At 49.7% G+C, this 16,970-nt stretch overlaps 2 protein-coding genes across 27 annotated transcripts in view; one reads left to right on the top strand and one right to left on the bottom strand.

Annotated features, from left to right (window-relative positions):
• LOC309605123 (protein tyrosine phosphatase type IVA 1-like) overlaps positions 1–16,970 on the bottom strand; it is a 109,789-nt gene that overhangs the window by 74,558 nt on the left and 18,261 nt on the right. The window contains exons 2-3 of one of the 24 annotated variants that reach the window (XR_014231235.1): positions 5,036–5,381; positions 3,972–4,632 (exon numbers count right to left, since the gene is read on the bottom strand). The exons of 12 other annotated variants lie outside the window; for them this stretch is intronic. Coding sequence is in view for 10 of the 12 variants with exons in the window: in XM_082340513.1 (XP_082196639.1) it covers positions 13,871–14,097 (227 nt within the window). In the remaining 2 variants the exon portion in view is untranslated. 11 more of the 24 variants (XR_014231236.1, XM_082340531.1, XM_082340523.1 and 8 more) reach the window with 11 other exon arrangements.
• The window catches only part of ME3 (malic enzyme 3), a 327,148-nt gene that overhangs the window by 308,195 nt on the left and 1,983 nt on the right, over positions 1–16,970 (top strand). For all 3 annotated transcript variants that reach the window (XM_082340456.1, XM_082340457.1, XM_082340458.1), the window contains exons 9-13: positions 10,001–10,098; positions 10,378–10,491; positions 12,071–12,176; positions 12,762–12,904; positions 13,462–13,635. In XM_082340456.1, coding sequence (XP_082196582.1) covers positions 10,001–10,098; positions 10,378–10,491; positions 12,071–12,176; positions 12,762–12,904; positions 13,462–13,635 — 635 coding nt within the window. The remainder of the gene's footprint in view (positions 1–10,000; positions 10,099–10,377; positions 10,492–12,070; positions 12,177–12,761; positions 12,905–13,461; positions 13,636–16,970) is intronic.

The following is a 16,970-nucleotide window of genomic DNA, read 5'->3' as shown; positions in this document are numbered from 1 at the left end:
AACCTAGTTATTTCTAACTCGGAATTCACTGTCTGTCCAGGACGTCAGGCTGCCCATGCTTCCTTGTGAGTGAGGTGGTGCCGTGAGTCTCCTTGGTGAGGATTAAATTCCAGACCCCACGTAAGTGTGGGTGTCACCGCTCTCCTCACCCCTCCCATCCTCTCCTCTAACTCCCACAGTTCACAGAACCCCCCCCCCAGATGAGGCCTGGGGACGGGGAGGGGCTGGCCCACAGTCGCCAGCTGGTTAGTGATGGGTCCAGAACCAGAAGCCTATGATGTGTACTCTCAGTGCTGGGTGGGCAATTAGCAGGCTGGTGAGGAATTCCGGGATGAATGGGGCAACGTGGAAGATTAAGCTCATGCTAGAATTGACCCCCTTACCTCCAAACACAAGGTAAAGAGAAGAGGAAAAAGAAACATGAAACTACATAGCCACGCTCAAAAATAGAAAGGAACGCCTGCATGCACAGAATTGGAGAGAGTTGGGAGAAGGGGGAGGGTGGGAGGAATCACAGTGGTAAAACAGAAACCAAAACCAAGCCCCATGTGGTTGCTGGGGACAGGCCCGGTCCACCGCAGCAGGACTCGTGGTCAGAATCTTCTGGAACACCCCAGAATGGCGGGGGATGGAACCAGGCTGCCTGCATGAAATGAACACCAGCGCAGCCTCACGTCCTCAGTGGAATAAGGAAAGATATGACTAAAGGCCTCAGGGTCCCCACCAGACTGAGCTCCGTGAGGGCCGTGCCGTGCCTGGTGCTGAGCAGGCGCTCGGGCACAAGATTTGAACCCCAGCCAGTCCTGCTGCACCACACTCCTGGGAATCACCAACCCCACGTGGCCGACCACAGGGTAGGGTTGGCCCCAGCCCTGGCAGGGTAAAGAGCTCCCCAGGGCTGCCATGGTCTCCTCCGCGCGCCCCCCGCCCCGGGCCCGGCCCCACTCCCAGCTCAGACCGGTGCAAAGCCTCAGCCTCCCCAGGCTGGTTCTCGGTGAGCAGGGCTGCCCGTGCACTGACTCGTCGCTGGAAGCCTCTTCAGGAGTTGTGGAAAAGGCAGAGGCTCAGGTGACTTTTGTTGTTTCAGCTGGGATCACAGAAGCATCCCGGCTCTTAGCGGAGGAGAGAGAGACCTGGAAGGGGAACAGCGCTAGGAATGGTCCTGCTGGAGGACTGGCCAGCTGTGTCCTTCCCAGGAAGCCAGGTCCAGGATACTGCTGGCCTGGTGAGCACAGGCCCCCGGGCTCCGCGGCTAGCTGCCCGCAGTGTGGCTGGGGACAGCAAAGGCCAGCTGGCCTGTCAGCTCCAGAGTGTCCTCCCACCCCACCAGGCCTCCCCGGACCTGCACTGCCCTCAAGTCCGGCCACATTCCCGAGAGCAGACGGCCAGTCAGGGTGCCTGTGTGGTATGTCAGGCCATGGTCACCCCTCATACTTTCAAGTTTTCATCTGTGAGCCAGAGTGCTTAGCAGTCAGATGTTGGACTGAGACAAGCCTAGGTCTGAATCCCCACTTTTCTGCTTTGGGGCTTTGGCCAAGCGGCTTAAATCCTCCCAGTCTTCTTTTCCTGGTCTGTAAAATGGACATGATGGTATCCACAGCCATGAGGGATCCTCAGCCAGTACTGCCAGAAAGATCAGGACGCCTTCCTAAGGCCAGCATCGATCCTGGCTGGACGCGGACTGTGCTAGCTCATCGTTAAGCGTGCTCATCGTCACCCTTGCTTATGGCACCAGGTAGTTTTAAGGGCTGCAGTGACGTAGCGCAGGAACAGGCATGTAACCGTACTCAGCTCTGGTACCGGGTACTGATACCTCTGGTGCACAGGAAGCTCCCAACACAAGTCCCAGAGGGAGGGAGGAAGTGTTGAGACCCAAAACAGAGAGGCTTTGGTGAAGGTGAGGAGAGGGACCGGTGTGAGCGCAGGCCTGGGAAAGCCCGAGAAGGGAGGCAGGGGCCCACCTCACCTCTTTTCCTCTTTCCACATCCAGCCTATTCTTCCAGCCCATTGCATTAGTCAGTTCTGTGAGTTTTCTGCCGATTCTGATTCTGAATGTGCTGGTCCCTCTGCCTAGAACTCTCTTCTGCTCTCGGCTAATTCCTCTTTGTCCTTAACGACTCAAACCTCACCTCCCCCAGGATACCGCACCCAGGGCCAAACCTGTTCCTCAGGCCCCAGGACGATCCCACCCTTCCCCAGGGCCTGGGAGTGACACTGGGCAGTGGTCACCCGCTTTGCAGAATATTTCAAAATACCCCGGGGCTCAGATGCCACGGTAGGAAAGGGGCAGATGGGGAGGAATGGCTCAGCTCTGAAGTCTGTCCAGCTGGTTTGTCCTGTTTACAAGACACCAGGGGTTATTTCCAGCTGTCAGCGCTCTGTTTCTCCTTCCCGTACCACACACACTGAGCAGCAGTTCCTGGCCTTTCCCGTCTCTCTCTCCCACAGTGAAACCTCCCCCGGCTGCTTCAACCTCATCTCTCCCCAGTCCCCAGAACCTTCCTTTTCACTAAGTCCTGTGTTCTGAGGCTGTTCTTCCCGGACAGGGTTTTCCCAGCCCTGAGATTCTCGTGGGTCTCTTCGTACGTCTAATCCCGGCTGCTCTGAGACCTCCCCCTTAGCCTGTTGCATCAGTTAAATCCCCAAAGAAGCCAAGAAGATGGTAATTATTCCCTCCGGTGGCAGAATAGTCTAACCCTGCCTCCTTCATGGGCCGGGAACTGCCTTCTTGAGAGTCCAAGGGCTCCAGAAAATTCCCTTCATGACACAGAAACAGGGTTGAAGTCATCTAGAAGGCCTTTGCTTGGTTTCCAATAAGGGGAACTTGAATTTTCTGAACAGTTATGCTGCTAACCCCTGTGGTCAAGACTGTTGTATTCGTCTTCATAAATCTAAGGCTTCATATACCCATATACCCAGTGGAGCCCCAGAACAGGCTCTCAGTACACGCTCATGAACAATTGAAAGGCGGCCGCTGGCTGCCGTGGGAAGGTAATTCTGCGGATCATGAAAGTGGGCCAACCTAATCCTAGAGGATGCCCAATCCCCCATGGCCCCAGGCCTCCAAAGCCACCTTGGCCGGACCCTGCCGAGCCTAACTCCCTGTCCTTCTCGCTGCCTAAGACAGCAGCCTTGTCTCACCTGAGAAACAGCTAGTTTTTTCCCTTTTCTCTGATAATGTGTGGTTTAGAATGGAAACTTCTTTAACTTTGTCAAATGTGACTATGAAAAGCAGAATAGAAACTACATTTTCAGTCCTTTTGTGCTATTTCCTGAACCTACAACCTCCAGTACTCAGTTTGCAGGAAATGCAAGTATGGAAAGCTCCCTCTGAAAAGGAAAATTTGTTTTTCTTTCATCATGAATGAGGAACAAGCAGTCATGCTTTCAGCTGCCCTCAGCATTTACGGGCACGTGTTCTAACACATCCCTAGACCCCCGGGCTTCTCCAGGTGGTTACCTCCAGAAAGCTCTGCAGCTTCCTTCCTCTCTATTTTTAAATCCTTAATACATTACCCAAGACCCTCCTCCTCAAAATGAAAGTTAATGATGGGGATAACTTTCTTTGCCAAACTTTATAATATGGGATTTAAGAACTGCTGTGTTCCCTCTTGAGTTCTGGACTGTGAATAGGGCAACTTGGCACTTCAGAGGATGGCCTCAGAGAAAGATCCCAGAAAGGAGAATGAGAAGTAACCAGCAAGGTAGCCAGTGAGCATGGGGTTCCAGAAGCCACATGCAGAGCTTCCCAAAGGCAGGAATGAACACCAGTATCAAATGCTGATGAAAGGTCAAGGAAGAGGAGGGGCTGAGGACTGACCACTGAACTTGGCAAGATGGAGGTGCTGGGGAGGTTGACAAGAGGTGGGGCAGTCGCTTGATGGGACTGGGTTTCAGGGAGACCAAGAAGAAAGGAAATAGAGGCAATGAGTATATTCAGCTCTTTAGAAGAATTTGGCTATAAAGGGAAGTAAGAAATAGGGTGGGAATGACATAGGGTCAAGAGGAGGCTTTTTTTTTTTTAACCTTTTATTTATTTATTTATTTATTTATGGCTGTGTTGGGTCTTCGTTTCTGTGCGAGGGCTTTCTCTAGTTGCGGCGAGCGGGGGCCACTCTTCATCGCGGTGCGCGGGCCTCTCGTTATCGCGGCCTCTCTTGTTGCAGAGCACAGGCTCCAGATGCGCAGGCTCAGTAATTGTGGCTCATGGGCCTAGTTGCTCTGCAGCATGTGGGATCTTCCCAGACCAGGGCTCGAACCCGTGACCTCTGCATTGGCAGGCAGACTCCCAACCACTGCGCCACCAGGGAAGCCCCCAAGAGGAGGCTTTTTAAGGATGGGAACTTGATGACATACTTGTAGGCTGATGGCAGTGATCCACTAGAGAGGGAGCAGTTGAGGATGCAGAATAAAAAGGGAGAGAATTACAAAACAAATTTCTTGAGTAGGTAAACATGGTGGGATCCAGCACACAGCTGGAGGTGGCTTTAGCTAAGAGCAGGGACCATTCATCCACGTAACAGAAGAAACAGCAAAGTATATGGACTGGAGACAGGTTTTATAGAGTTGGTGGTGACAGGATTCACTTCTCTCCTGGTTGTTTCTACTTTCTTTGAACTTCACTTTCCACTTCTGAAAGGGGAAAAAATGGGAGCTCAGTAGTACCTATTTCCTAGAGTTGCTGTAAAGATTAAATGAGCAAATAAATGCAGGCAAGTGCATACATAGCACGGAGACAAGGTCACGGGGAGAGCAATCAATAAGTGGCAGTTGTTGTTGTATCCTTTTGAAATTTTCAACTCTTTTCTATCAGATTTCCCAATGCTTTGTGTTTTCCACCGCTTCCAGAGTCACAACTGAACAATTACATCCACCACCTAAGTTCACTTCCCTCCACCTCCACTACCACCCGCTCCTCAGGTCTCCCCCAGGGAAACCCCATAAGGCCACTCCTGCTGCCTTTAACTCCAGAGTCAGGAAACGCTGTCTGAGCTGCATAGACCAGGAAGGGGTGGAAGCAGCAACCCAGGTTTACCTGCTTTACTTCTAACTTGGTGACTAACAGGCGGAAGCCACTGCCTCTCTCTGGCCTCAGTTTCCTCATCTGTATAGTTGTTGGATGTCACGCTCTCCATCCAGCACTGAATTTCTGCAGGTAAGCTGTGATTCAGCTTGTAGGTTCTAACCACAAAAGATACTTGACATCCAAGAAGGAAAAGACCCATCAAGAATGCAGTGTCTTTGGGAGGTTCTCTGATGAAATATCTTTGGCGCCACCTGGTGTCGTATGCTTTGTACAGCTCTTTTCAGGAGGCAGAAGGCTGTCGTGAAATACAATAGAATCAGGTGAGCGGAAAACGTGCTCTCTGTCCAATGGAAAACTGGAAACAGAAAAGGGAAAGTTCACTCCTGCTCCCACCCTGCAACCATTAGTATTTTGTAGCTCCTTCCAGATTCTGTGTGTATAGTTTGTTACAATCAGAATCATAGTATGTAGACTGTTGAATGTTCTCTTCCTTCCAACTAACTCAGTGAAGCATGATTTAGGGGTTAAGAGCACATGCCCTAGAGCCCGATTCCCTGAGTTCAAAGCCTCACTCTGTTGTGTGATCTTGGACAACTCAGCAAACTGCTCCGTACCTCATTTTCCCAATCTGTAAAATGGGGATGATGATAGGATTAAATAAATGTCTTTACATTAAGACATATAAAGCACTTAGAACAACATGTGATGTTAGTTACTAACTTCATAGCATTTTCTGTGTTGCTACACCATCTTCATAATGAATATTTTTAATAGCTTAAGTATCCTACTGAGTGCCTACACTAGCTCATTTACTTAACCATTACTCTTTTGTTAGGTGTTTGTTATTTCCAGTCATTCTACGTTATAAATAACACTGTCATAAATATCCTACCACATACCTTTTGGATTTTTTCATACATAGATTCCCAGAAATAGAAGCATGAGGTCAAAGGGCAAAAACATTTTATGCCTTTGGTCTATACTGGGAAATAGTTTTCCAAAAAGGGTTGTAGCTCTTTAAAATGGAATGTGTGCTGAACTTTGCCCTTTTCATTGCTCCCTCACCAGCCATAGATAACATCAGTTTCTTTGATTTGCACAATTTTAATGACCATAAACAGTCACACTTTAATTTCCTTTTCTTTGACCATCATAGAGGCTTAGCGTTGCCAGTTGCGATTACTTTATTGTGACTCTGTCAGGGTCCACACCAGTCGTTTTAACAGAGAAAACTCGACATAAAGAATTGTGAATTCTGCATTAAAGAACTGAAAAGCCAGAAAGAAACACTAAGGATCTGCTACCACCCCTGAAGCTGGGAGAACACAGGGAAGACGAGGTGACAGCTGGGTAGCGTTCATGCCTCTGAGGGGCGCACGCTGCGAGGCTAGTTCTGTAAGTGACGGACAAACAGCAAACTGGATTCAACTGCTGCTTGTGGAACAAACTGCTGCTGTAAGATTAAAAAACCAAGGCTGTGGAGTTGCCAGATTTAGCAAAAACAAAATGCAGATGATCAGCTAAATTTGAATTTCAGACAAATAACAGTTTTTAGAATATTTATGCTAATATTGAATGGAACACACACTAGAAAATTATTTCTTGTTTATCTAAAATTCAAATTTAACTGAATGTCCTACATTTTACCGAGCAATCTTACAAAGCAGGAATGATGCTGGAAAAACTGTTCTTTCCCTGCCCATCTAGTCTTTCAGTCGCCCTCTGGCGCCGCCTATTGGCAGAGCCCACCATAGAGCCAATTGGTAAAGCTGAAAAGTGGTTTGCAGACAAAGGAGAAACGATTACCCAATAATCGGCACAGTCCACCCTTTTGGCTGTTCAGCATCCATACATACCGTCCTGCACATTGGTACTTCCAGACAACAACAACAAACTCTAACAAAATGCCTAATAAAATGCAACTATCTTTCCAACAAATGAAGACATTCTCACCTTCTCCCTGAAATGGGGAGAGGCAAAGTCTCTACAGTTATTTGCCAACTAAAGAATGTTGCTCATCATCTGGTTCTACAAGAATGAAGTCGCTAGCCACTGCAGTCACCGACCTTCAACACACCCTGAAAGGAGTTCAAGGCAGAGATCAGGCATGAGGCACTCTGTGCTCTGGGAAAAACTGGCAGAACAGGCCTTCAGATACATAGATATTTTCAGAAGATTTTATGAGCCCAGTTTCTTGCATCTTCTCATATCTAGGAAAACACTAAAATCATTAACGGAGACATCCACTCCTCGTGACGAGCAACAACCTTCTTGTAACCAGCAGCAACCTTCTGCCAAAATGTGTGCTTGATTGCACGTACCCCCTTCACCAAAATCACATATACATTGACACCCACACCCCTCTTCAGAGCAGTTCCTCAGAGCTATCTGAGGGGCTGTCTCCTGGGCTATAGTTCTCATTGTGCCCCAAACAAAACTTAACTCACAACTGTCACACTGTGCTTTTTTTTTTTTTTTTACACTGCATTTTTTTGACATATTTATCTCTGGAAGATAGTCACACCACCCATCTCTGGGCAGGACTAACTACTCTTAAATCTCAGTCACAGTCACATTTGAAAACTCTGTTATCTAAAGGCTAAATTGTAGAATTAACCTCCAACAAAACTTCTATAAAATAATAAGAGGAAGGAGAAGGGAGAATAAATTAGCAATACGAACCATCATCCGTAATCACATGATAATCAAGGAAGAAAATTTGCAAGGCTGCTACATTCCTCATTTCTGTAACCAGTCATGAAGCCATAGTTGATGTTTATGCATTTCGTCCTCGGTCTCCCATTCCATGTTTTCTTGTCCTCAGACAAGACCTCAGCTTGCCAGGGTTCCTTAGTAGGATGACCCAAACCTTCATTCCTGAAGGAGCTGCAGCCTCAGCAGCCCTGCCTCTCTTTAGTTGCAACAGTGTTTATTAATATTTACTCTTGAGCACAGGAGTACTAAGACACACCCCAGAGGATCCCCTAGGCTCAGATACAGTCTTCCCTGTCCCTAGTTTCCCCTTGGTTCTCAGGATGAATAACCACAGCCAGTAAAGTAACCCTCTTCTTTGCCCACTGGTTTTGTGGCAAATGGCCAGGTGGCAATCTCAACTTCCAAGTCAATAGAACCATGTTGCGAATGCTAATGGAAGCATTTTTCTCTTGGGAACCAAGACCTCCAATCCAGAGAGCACAGAATTGAAGAGACAGGAAGCAAAAACCCTGCAAGTGATTCATTAGGTGAAATGGTGAGAGGAGCCATTCTCACTTCAACACTTTGATTTCCAGACCCAAGTATTCTGGCTGTGGAGAAAGAGCACAAGGTATTGCTTGCTAAGTCAAATCACATATTGCATCCTATAAGATAGAACTTCACCATCTCCTCAACTAAGTCTTAAGTCTTCAGGAGCCCATCCTACTGATCTCTTAGGTCATCTGCTCCTGGGTGGTAGAGTACATGTTAAGACCACTGAGTTCCGTGGGTGTGCGCCTATTGCTGCACTTCTATTACTATGAAATGAATTCCTTGATTAGAAGCCTTGTTGCCTGGAACATATCAGGGTGGTGACTAGGCATTCCAAACATGCACAGATGATGGCACTGGCAGAACATTATAGACAGGGAAACTCAAGCCATATCCAGAAACTATGTTTATTCCAGTGAGGACACATCTCTTCCCTGTCGCTAATGGAAGAAGTCCAGTGTAATCAAACTCCTGCCGGCTGGATAGTCCTCCCAGAAAATGGTGCCATAGCAGGAGCTCCACATTGGTCTCCGCCATTGACAGGTCAGTCATTCAGCAGTAGCAGTAGCAGGCAGCCTCCGTGAGAGGAAGTCCACGCAGAGCCTCCATCCTTGCCACCATGGCTACTCTATATGGAAACTGAGCAAACCCTAGATGGCGTGGGAAAGATGCTGACTGACATGCACAAGCCATGCCATTTTGTCCACCTGATTACTGAGAAACTATTCTCATTCTGCCCTTTGGTGAGCTTTCACATGGGGCACAAATATCTTCACACCCTGTACCTATTCAGGGAAGTCCATTCGCAAACCCTTCCCTAGACTTCCTCATCACCAGTCTTACTATTTTGTTCTTTCTAAGTCCCTGACCATCTAGCTAAACCATTAGCAACTGCCCACGAATCAATGTAGGTCTAGCCATCTCTTGGACCAAAGTGGACAACAAAATTTACAACGGGAGGTCATGTCCATTGGGAAGATTCACTTCACTATTTCCCTTTAGGGTGACCTTTTATTGGGGCTGTGAAACTGCAACCGTACGCTTCTAGTTGATGCCAGCATACTGTTAAGAATAATCTGTAAACCAAGCCTGCTTTTTCCTCCTTGGTCAGCTGGTCATAGGAATTCCTAGTGAGGCCTTAGGTGTGGATTGAGGGAGAGGAAGAATAGTTGTCAAACTAGTCTGAGCCACCTGCTTGTGCAGCTTACCTGTACCTTCAGATGTATTCAAGCCATTTGATGCTGGTTATGCTACTGGGCACACCCAATCTTATGACTTGCTGGATAAGACAAGCAGCTCAGGTCACATGGTCATGTAATGTTTCACGGTTAGTTTGTGGCCTCATTTTTAATATGTTTTTATTCATTTACCCCTTAAACAAATCATTCTACGAGGCTCACACTTCTTTTTGGCTTCCCTTGTATTTGTCCTTGTTGTTTCATTTATGAATGATGGTGGTAGCAGCCCCTTACCCTCTGATCCTCTCTCCCAGGGTAACAATCCAGGAGCTATTTCTCAAACTAACAGTTATCTGCAAAAGAGTGCATGGAAAAGAGTATCATGCAAAAGAGGGTTGCTCGACAACCTGCATGCCTACAGGGCTGACCTCTGTAAGGGCGAGGGAAAGTTGCCTGTTCCATCACAGGTTCTAGGTGTGGGGAACTCTGCCAAGGGTCTTGGGGGTGGGAGCCGGTGGCCAGGGGGTTATCTCAGTCCACTCTGTTGCAGGCACAGCCTCTGTCGCCGTGGCAGGGATCCTGGCCGCTCTGCGAATCACCAAGAACAAGCTCTCCAATCACGTGTTTGTTTTCCAAGGTGCTGGTGAAGTAAGTGCCATCGGGGGCTCTCTGCTGTTGCTTCAGTAGGAGAATAAGAATGAGTGGAGGAGCAGCGAGGAGGAACGGTGCTCTGGGCTTCTGAGGAGAGGAAACAGCACAGATGCGTTGTGATCACTGCAGCCGCCTGGGCCCCAGCATTTGGGTGTCTCAAGGCAGGGACTTAACTGGGCCTCCTGGGAGTAGTGGGGGAAGAAGCGAGGATCTTGGTGAAGCATCTGATAAAATCCTGAGCAGCTTTTGCCTTTTGTCTAAACACCCACCTCGCAGGCAGCCATGGGCATCGCCCGCCTCCTTGTCATGGCCCTAGAGAAAGAAGGCGTACCCAAGGCAGAGGCCACAAGGAAGATCTGGATGGTGGACTCCAAGGGGCTCATTGTCAAGGTACTGTCGGTCTGGAGACCTGGAGGTTACCTGATATCTACAGCTATTGGACTGGAAGAGATCTCAAGGGATAAACTGCTCAGACAGAGGAGAGAGCAGAAAGAGGGCAGTGTCCTAACCCCCAACGCAAAAGATTCATCCCAAAGTAGCCTGAATTGCTCTTGTCCAGAAGCTTTGAATCACGTCCTGCCTTGTACTCACCTCTAGCCATATTGAATCATAGCTGTCCAGAAGTAACATGCTCTCTCTCTTCTACATCTTTGCATATTTTGTTCCTCTGCCTGGAATGCCCTCCTCTTTTTCCACACGCCCACTCACAGCCCTCAGCCCCATCTCTTTCCTGTCTTCTGTCACCTCCTTCAAGCAGCTTCCCTGAGCATCTGAGTCTCAATTAGTTCCCTGTGTTTATGCTCATGTAACCTTCCGCCCTTCATCTATTACATTATCCCATGATAGGGCTCTTGCCCCTTTACTTGCCTCCCTCCCCGTGAGGCTGTATAGTCTTGATGTCAAGGTCCTGCATGTGATAAGTACATAATTGATGTTTGACGTATGAATGAAGGAATGAATGAGAGAGACAGTCCAGCTTCTGACTGCAGTGTGGTGAGGGGCACAGTTGGATGACCTCTTCCCTCAGGACTTCACTCAGAGCTCCATGTTTTAATCCTGAGATTCCACTAACATAGACTGTGACAGTAAGAGACTAAAAATAGACAGAGATAGGAAAGCGAGGCTCTCAACCAAGAATAATGGAGACCCCCCTCAGAAGCAACAGACCTTCCTATTGTTCCCTATAAGGGCAGATTCCCACTGGAAAGAACTGGGACCTGGAGGTTCCTCCTTCTGCCCCAGATCATTCCAGAGCATGGTCCAGGCACAGGTGGAGGCTGCCACACTTGCCTCTTTCCCACACTTCAACATCACCTTTGCTCACCCCATTGAGCTCACCCCTCCTCAAAGATCTCTCAAAGCTGGTGTTTTCACTCTGCTTCTCATGAGGCCAGCTGACCCAAAGGAGTCATCAGAAACGTTGACCAGCCTGTCACCCACTGACTCCTATTTGAAGAAATGGAAGGAATCTGGACCCCATTGGGAGCAGCCAGCCATTACAAGCCTGTCCTGGATCTCAGCTTATTATTATTTATCGGGAGCTTAATGGCTCTTGTCAAATACATTCAAATTAGTGCCCTGACCCTGGGTGACTCAGGCCCCCATCCCTCAACTGGGCCTCTGTACTATATGTCTTGGGGCCAAGAGTCTTGGTCCAGACTCAGGCATTTCCTCAGAGCCTTTCTGTCCTGGCCCAGGAAGCCATGACCCCAGCAGCTCAAAGAAAGGCCTTATGGGTTCTCCATATGTGGTTTGGATTAAAGAAAGAAATACACACACACACACACACATTTAAAATTCTTAGGTTGCGTCGCAGATTTTGATCAAAAGGACAGGGCCCAAGGTTCTGACAGCTCAGACCAAAGCACAGGGCTCTGCAGGGAATGCTCTCAGAGTACACAAATGCATCCAGGCACTGCCCAGCGGTTCTCACCACCACAGCTGTATCACGTTCTTCCTTTCCCTGCAGGGGAGGAGTCACCTGAACCATGAGAAGGAGATGTTTGCCCAGGACCATCCTGAAGTGAACTCCCTGGAGGAGGTGGTGAGGCTGGTGAAGCCCACGGCCATCATAGGTAGGAGGAGGGGGCGACCCACTGCCCAGCCCAGCTAATCCCCTTGACTTGCACGTGAAGACTGAGGCTCAGCGAGGAGGCATAAGCAACCCTTGGAAACACAGCTCTTTCCCCTCATTTCCAATTCAATGCTACGAACTTTTATTGAGTTATTACTGTATAAGAACCGTAGAACTAAGGCACCAAGCTGGCCTGCGTGATGCAGAATTATACAGTAAAGTGGAAAAGCACAGGCTGGTCTCTCTAACCAGGATGACATGAGCGCTCCTCCCCCAAGGAGGGGACCCTGGCATCACTCCCTGTCCTGCGGGAGCAGTCCACCCTAAAGGACAGTGGCCAGGCATGCTTCACAGGTGCATCTTAACTGGGCTGGGGCCTGAAGTGGACCAGTGGAATTAACAGGGGGTCTCAGCCAACTCAAGCAGGGAGACCCTTTTCTCCTATCCTCCCCCATCCCTATGGCGGATGCCATCCTCAAGACTCCTGAGCCTTCCATGTTGTACCTAGTTCCACCACCACCACCAGGAGAGGAATGGGGTGTATATAAAGAGTAGGCACCCCACTACCTCCCCCTTTTCCCCGTAGGTGTTGCCGCCATCGCAGGAGCCTTCACGGAGCAGATTCTGAGGGACATGGCCTCCTTCCACGAGCGCCCCATCATCTTTGCCCTGAGCAACCCCACCAGCAAGGCCGAGTGCACGGCTGAGAAGTGCTACCAGGTCACCGAGGTCAGCGGGGAGTCCTTCCTTCCCCGGGCTGAGAGGACATAGTAAGAGTAACCATGAGCAACCCTACAAGGGTGAAAAAAATCCCCACGTTGCTGATAAGCAAACTGAGTTTCAGAAAGATGAAGTAACTTGCCCAAGGTCACAGAGCTAAAAAGGAGTGGAGCTGGCCCTCAAACCCAGGTCCGGCTCCAAAGCCCAGGCTCTTACCAGTAGGCTTTACTGCTCAGGGTTCCCCTAACGTAGAGCTCTGACCAGAACTCGAGACGCTTGTGGACTCTAGGCCATTTGCATACCTGGCCTGCCCCTGCGGGGAGGTGACAGGTTAAAAGGTACACCTTCCCCGTTCCGTGGTTTTGTGGCTGCCAGGTAACTCAGTGGGAGCTGAGCTTTCGGTCAGATGAACAGGTGTGCTTTCAGCACCTGCAGTGTCCGCAGCACAATGCTGAGCATTTAGCAGAAGATGAGGAAGGGGTCAACTTTCGGGAGATAAGACTAGGCCACCACGACCCCTGAAACCTAGCTCCAAGCTCCGTCTCTGGTTTTCTCCCTGCCCCCAGGGCCGAGGGATCTTTGCCAGTGGAAGTCCCTTTAAAGGCGTGACTCTGGAAGATGGCAGGACCTTCATTCCCGGGCAGGGAAACAACGCCTACGTGTTCCCCGGAGTGGCGCTGGGAGTCATCGCAGGCGGGGTCCGACACATCCCAGACGGGCTCTTCCTCCTGACAGCAGAGGTATTGCTGTCCCCGCTGCCCCGAATACACCCCAGAGGGCCTGTGAGCTCCACCAGCTCCTACACCGGGTCCCCAAAGATTCCTTCTCTTGTTTCTTCTACCTACCTGCCCCAATCCTTCCGTGGTTCCCCAGAGCGCTTGAATGTCAAGCTTCTCTCAAGATCGCCTGGAGGCTTGAACTTCTCTGAAAACACACACAGGCTTTTTAAGGCAGGGGCGGCGGGGGAAGGAATAGTCAGTGGGAGGGGTGTTGGCAGGAGGCGCTGGCAGTGAGGGAACATACCTTGTACTGCACCCTGCCTCCCAGCAGAACCCGTATGCATGCCAAGGACGGAGATGCCATCAAAACCACCTGAAACCGTGGGCTCACCGACCATGACAAGCAATAGATTCTCCCAGCCATGGGTCTTGGCCACGTTACTGGGTAACTGGTAGCAAAATAAGCCCCGCTAGGGCAGATTTCTGTAAGGAAGGGAATGGGTTGCACGTCAGGTTTGCCTGCTCTGAGTACCCATATCTTGAGCACAGATAGGGGGTTGTGGGTGTGCACCTGCTCCAGGTATCTTATCAGAAAAGCTCCCACAAGGGTTCTTTACTGGGCATGGTGAATTGAAAACAAGGAAAGAATTTGTTAAGGATGACAGCCCACATTCATAATAATGGTTGTTAATAATAACAGTTACAGTGGCTGCCATTTAACAAGCGCTTACCAAGTGCCAGGCACTTCACATTTATCTTCACTCTGAGGAACCCAGGCGTAGAAATGTTTCTGTTGAGAAGTTAAGCTAATCAAAACTATAAACAAATATTAAACATATTTGTCCCCAGCGGGCTGCAAAGGCTCTACTGTGAGTTCTGACATGTGCCTGCATTTCCCCCTCACCACGGCACTGGTGAGAGCCCCAAACCAGCAGAGCCGCAAGAAGGGCTTCCACGCAGCCGTACCCAGCCCTGCTTCTCTGAGTCCCACGAGGAACTAACTGCCTCATGCACCAACTTCCTTCTTCCTATGTCTGCTGAAGTTTTGTCAGCCTCCCCCAAGCCTTGTGCACACCAGCTCTGGCTTCATGCTGTAGTTCTCTGTCCCTCTTGCTTGAGTATTCTGTGTTTGATTGGTGGTGCTGTTGTCTTGTGGCCATGGGCGGAGCTGTCTGAAACCCCCATTGGATGGGAAGAGTCACTTCCTGCTTGGAGTTGACCCGAAAGCAAATTCCCCTGTTGTGCAGAAACAAGGTTGCTAAAGCCTTCCTATGCAGCCCCCAGAAACATCTGCACAACCCACAGCCTCTGCTATGGGACATTTCAGCTCCCTCTTTTCATGAACCGTGTCCATGAATTAAACAGGAACCTCTCCTCCAGCTACTTCTCAGTCACTTGCTCTGAGCAGCATAAGGCCCCTCCCCTCCGGGAGCTGACAGTCTGGTCTTCAAAGGCCTGGCAGGTTATATTTCTGAACAGGGTGTTTGGTTTGGTTTGGTTTGGCTGTTATTTGTTTTTTTTATTTATTTTTGGCTGCATTGGGTCTTAGCTGCGGCGCGCGGGCTCTGCATTGTGGTGCACGGGCTTCTCTCTAGTTGTGGCGTGCAGGTTTTCTCTCTCTAGTTGTGGCGCGTGAGCTCTGTAGTTGGTGGCACACGGGCTCTAGTCGAGGCACGCGAGCTCGGTAGTTGTGGCACGCGGGCTTAGTTGTCCCGGGGCATGTGGGATCTTAGCTCCCTGACCAGGAATCGAACCTGCGTCCCCTGCATTGGAAGGCGGATTCTTTAGCACTGGATTACCAGGGAAGTCCCTGAAAAGGGTGTTTTTAAATTAAGATAATTTAAGTTGAAACTGATTTTCCTGTGGAAAAAGTAATATAAGTTTTAGGAGATGTACATGCACTATCTCATTTCACCTTGACAACCCTGTAAAATACAGTGATCATCCCTATGTTACAGACAAGGAAACTGAGGCACAGAGAGTTTAAGAAGTTACTTGCCCAAGGTCACCCGGCTTGTGAGGGATGCGCCAGGATGGCCCCAGGCCATTTGACTCAGAGACACAATAGAGCATTAGCAGTGCCCAGTGTCTCAGAAGTAGCCACACATACCATAACTCGTCACTCTGCAGGAGAGCCTTTCTAGCTGCAGATCTAGCCATGGAAATTCTGCTTCCCTCTAGTCAGTTCACCTTCTATACATCCACAAAGAGAGTCCCTTAAAGCCCGGAACAGGCCATCTCTCTCCTAATTTCAGACCTTTTATGGCTCGTTGGTGCTCCCAGGAAAGGCCAAACTCCTTCACATGGTTTCCATACAAGGCACTTCATCCAGGGCCCTCCTTTCCTCTCCAGCCTTTTAGCCTCCCCCTGCCGTCAACCTATCCCGCCTTCTTTTTACAGTCGTGCTCTCTCTTCCCTCTAAGAATTTGCATGTGCTATTCCCTCTCCTCTCTTCAAGTAATTCACACTTTGTCCTTCAGGTCGTAGCTTCTGTCTTTTCTTCTGGGAAGCCTTTCCTGTACATGGCAGACTGGGCCCTGCCTTCCTCTGTGCCCATATGCCCCCTCTCCTCGAAATCACTATAATCGTTACTATTGTTTGTTCATTGTCCACTGACACCAGTCTCCAGGAAGGAAAAGACTGTGGCTTCTCCACCATGGCTCTTCAGCACCTAGCACAGAGCCCAGCATATCACAGAGCTCAGTGGATGTTTGACTGAATGAACAGAAAGGAGAGAGAGGAATTTGAGAACAGGGTAGCAGAGGGGGGAGCCCAGGTTCCTAATGTCTGCCAAACTCTGAGGCAAGACCAGCTCCTTTCCCTGTCTGTCCCGGGACACAGAGCTCTCAGAGGGCACTGTGGCTTTTCCCAGATTTCAATTTGACACGAGAAGACTGGGTGGGAGTGCATTCCGAGCCCCGTTAAAGAGGCTGTTCTGCAAGGCTGGCTGAGCACCAGTGCCTGAGGCTACAGGATGAGGCTGGCTGCGGAGAGCTGGCCCTTAGAGACGGGCTCTGAAGCAGGGAGGGAAGCTGTAGGAGAGCCTGTTCCCGGGCTGAAAGTGCTGTTAGGGCAGTTATTCAGGTACCACATAAGGCCCATTCGTGGTGTCCCTGGAGAAGCAGCCTTTCTTTCCTCACTGGGGCCAGGGCCGGAAAGGAGAGCCCAAGGAGCCCTGAATACAGAGACACGAGATGGCCTAGGGGGATAGCCGGGATGCTCCCAAGCATGTGGGAGAGGCTGGAACCCGGGAAGCGAGGGACTCAGGGATCCCCATACAACAGGCTAGGTCAGCCGGGGCGGGGGAGACCCCAGAGTCTGCTTTGCGAGTCACAGGTTTATTCATCTTGGCCTTA

Source organism: Balaenoptera borealis (assembly GCF_965194805.1).
Source record: "Balaenoptera borealis genome assembly, chromosome: 11".
Classification (NCBI taxonomy): Eukaryota; Metazoa; Chordata; class Mammalia; order Artiodactyla; family Balaenopteridae; genus Balaenoptera; species Balaenoptera borealis.
Note: the sequence above shows the minus strand (reverse complement) of the source record. Positions and strands in the feature narration are given on the sequence as shown.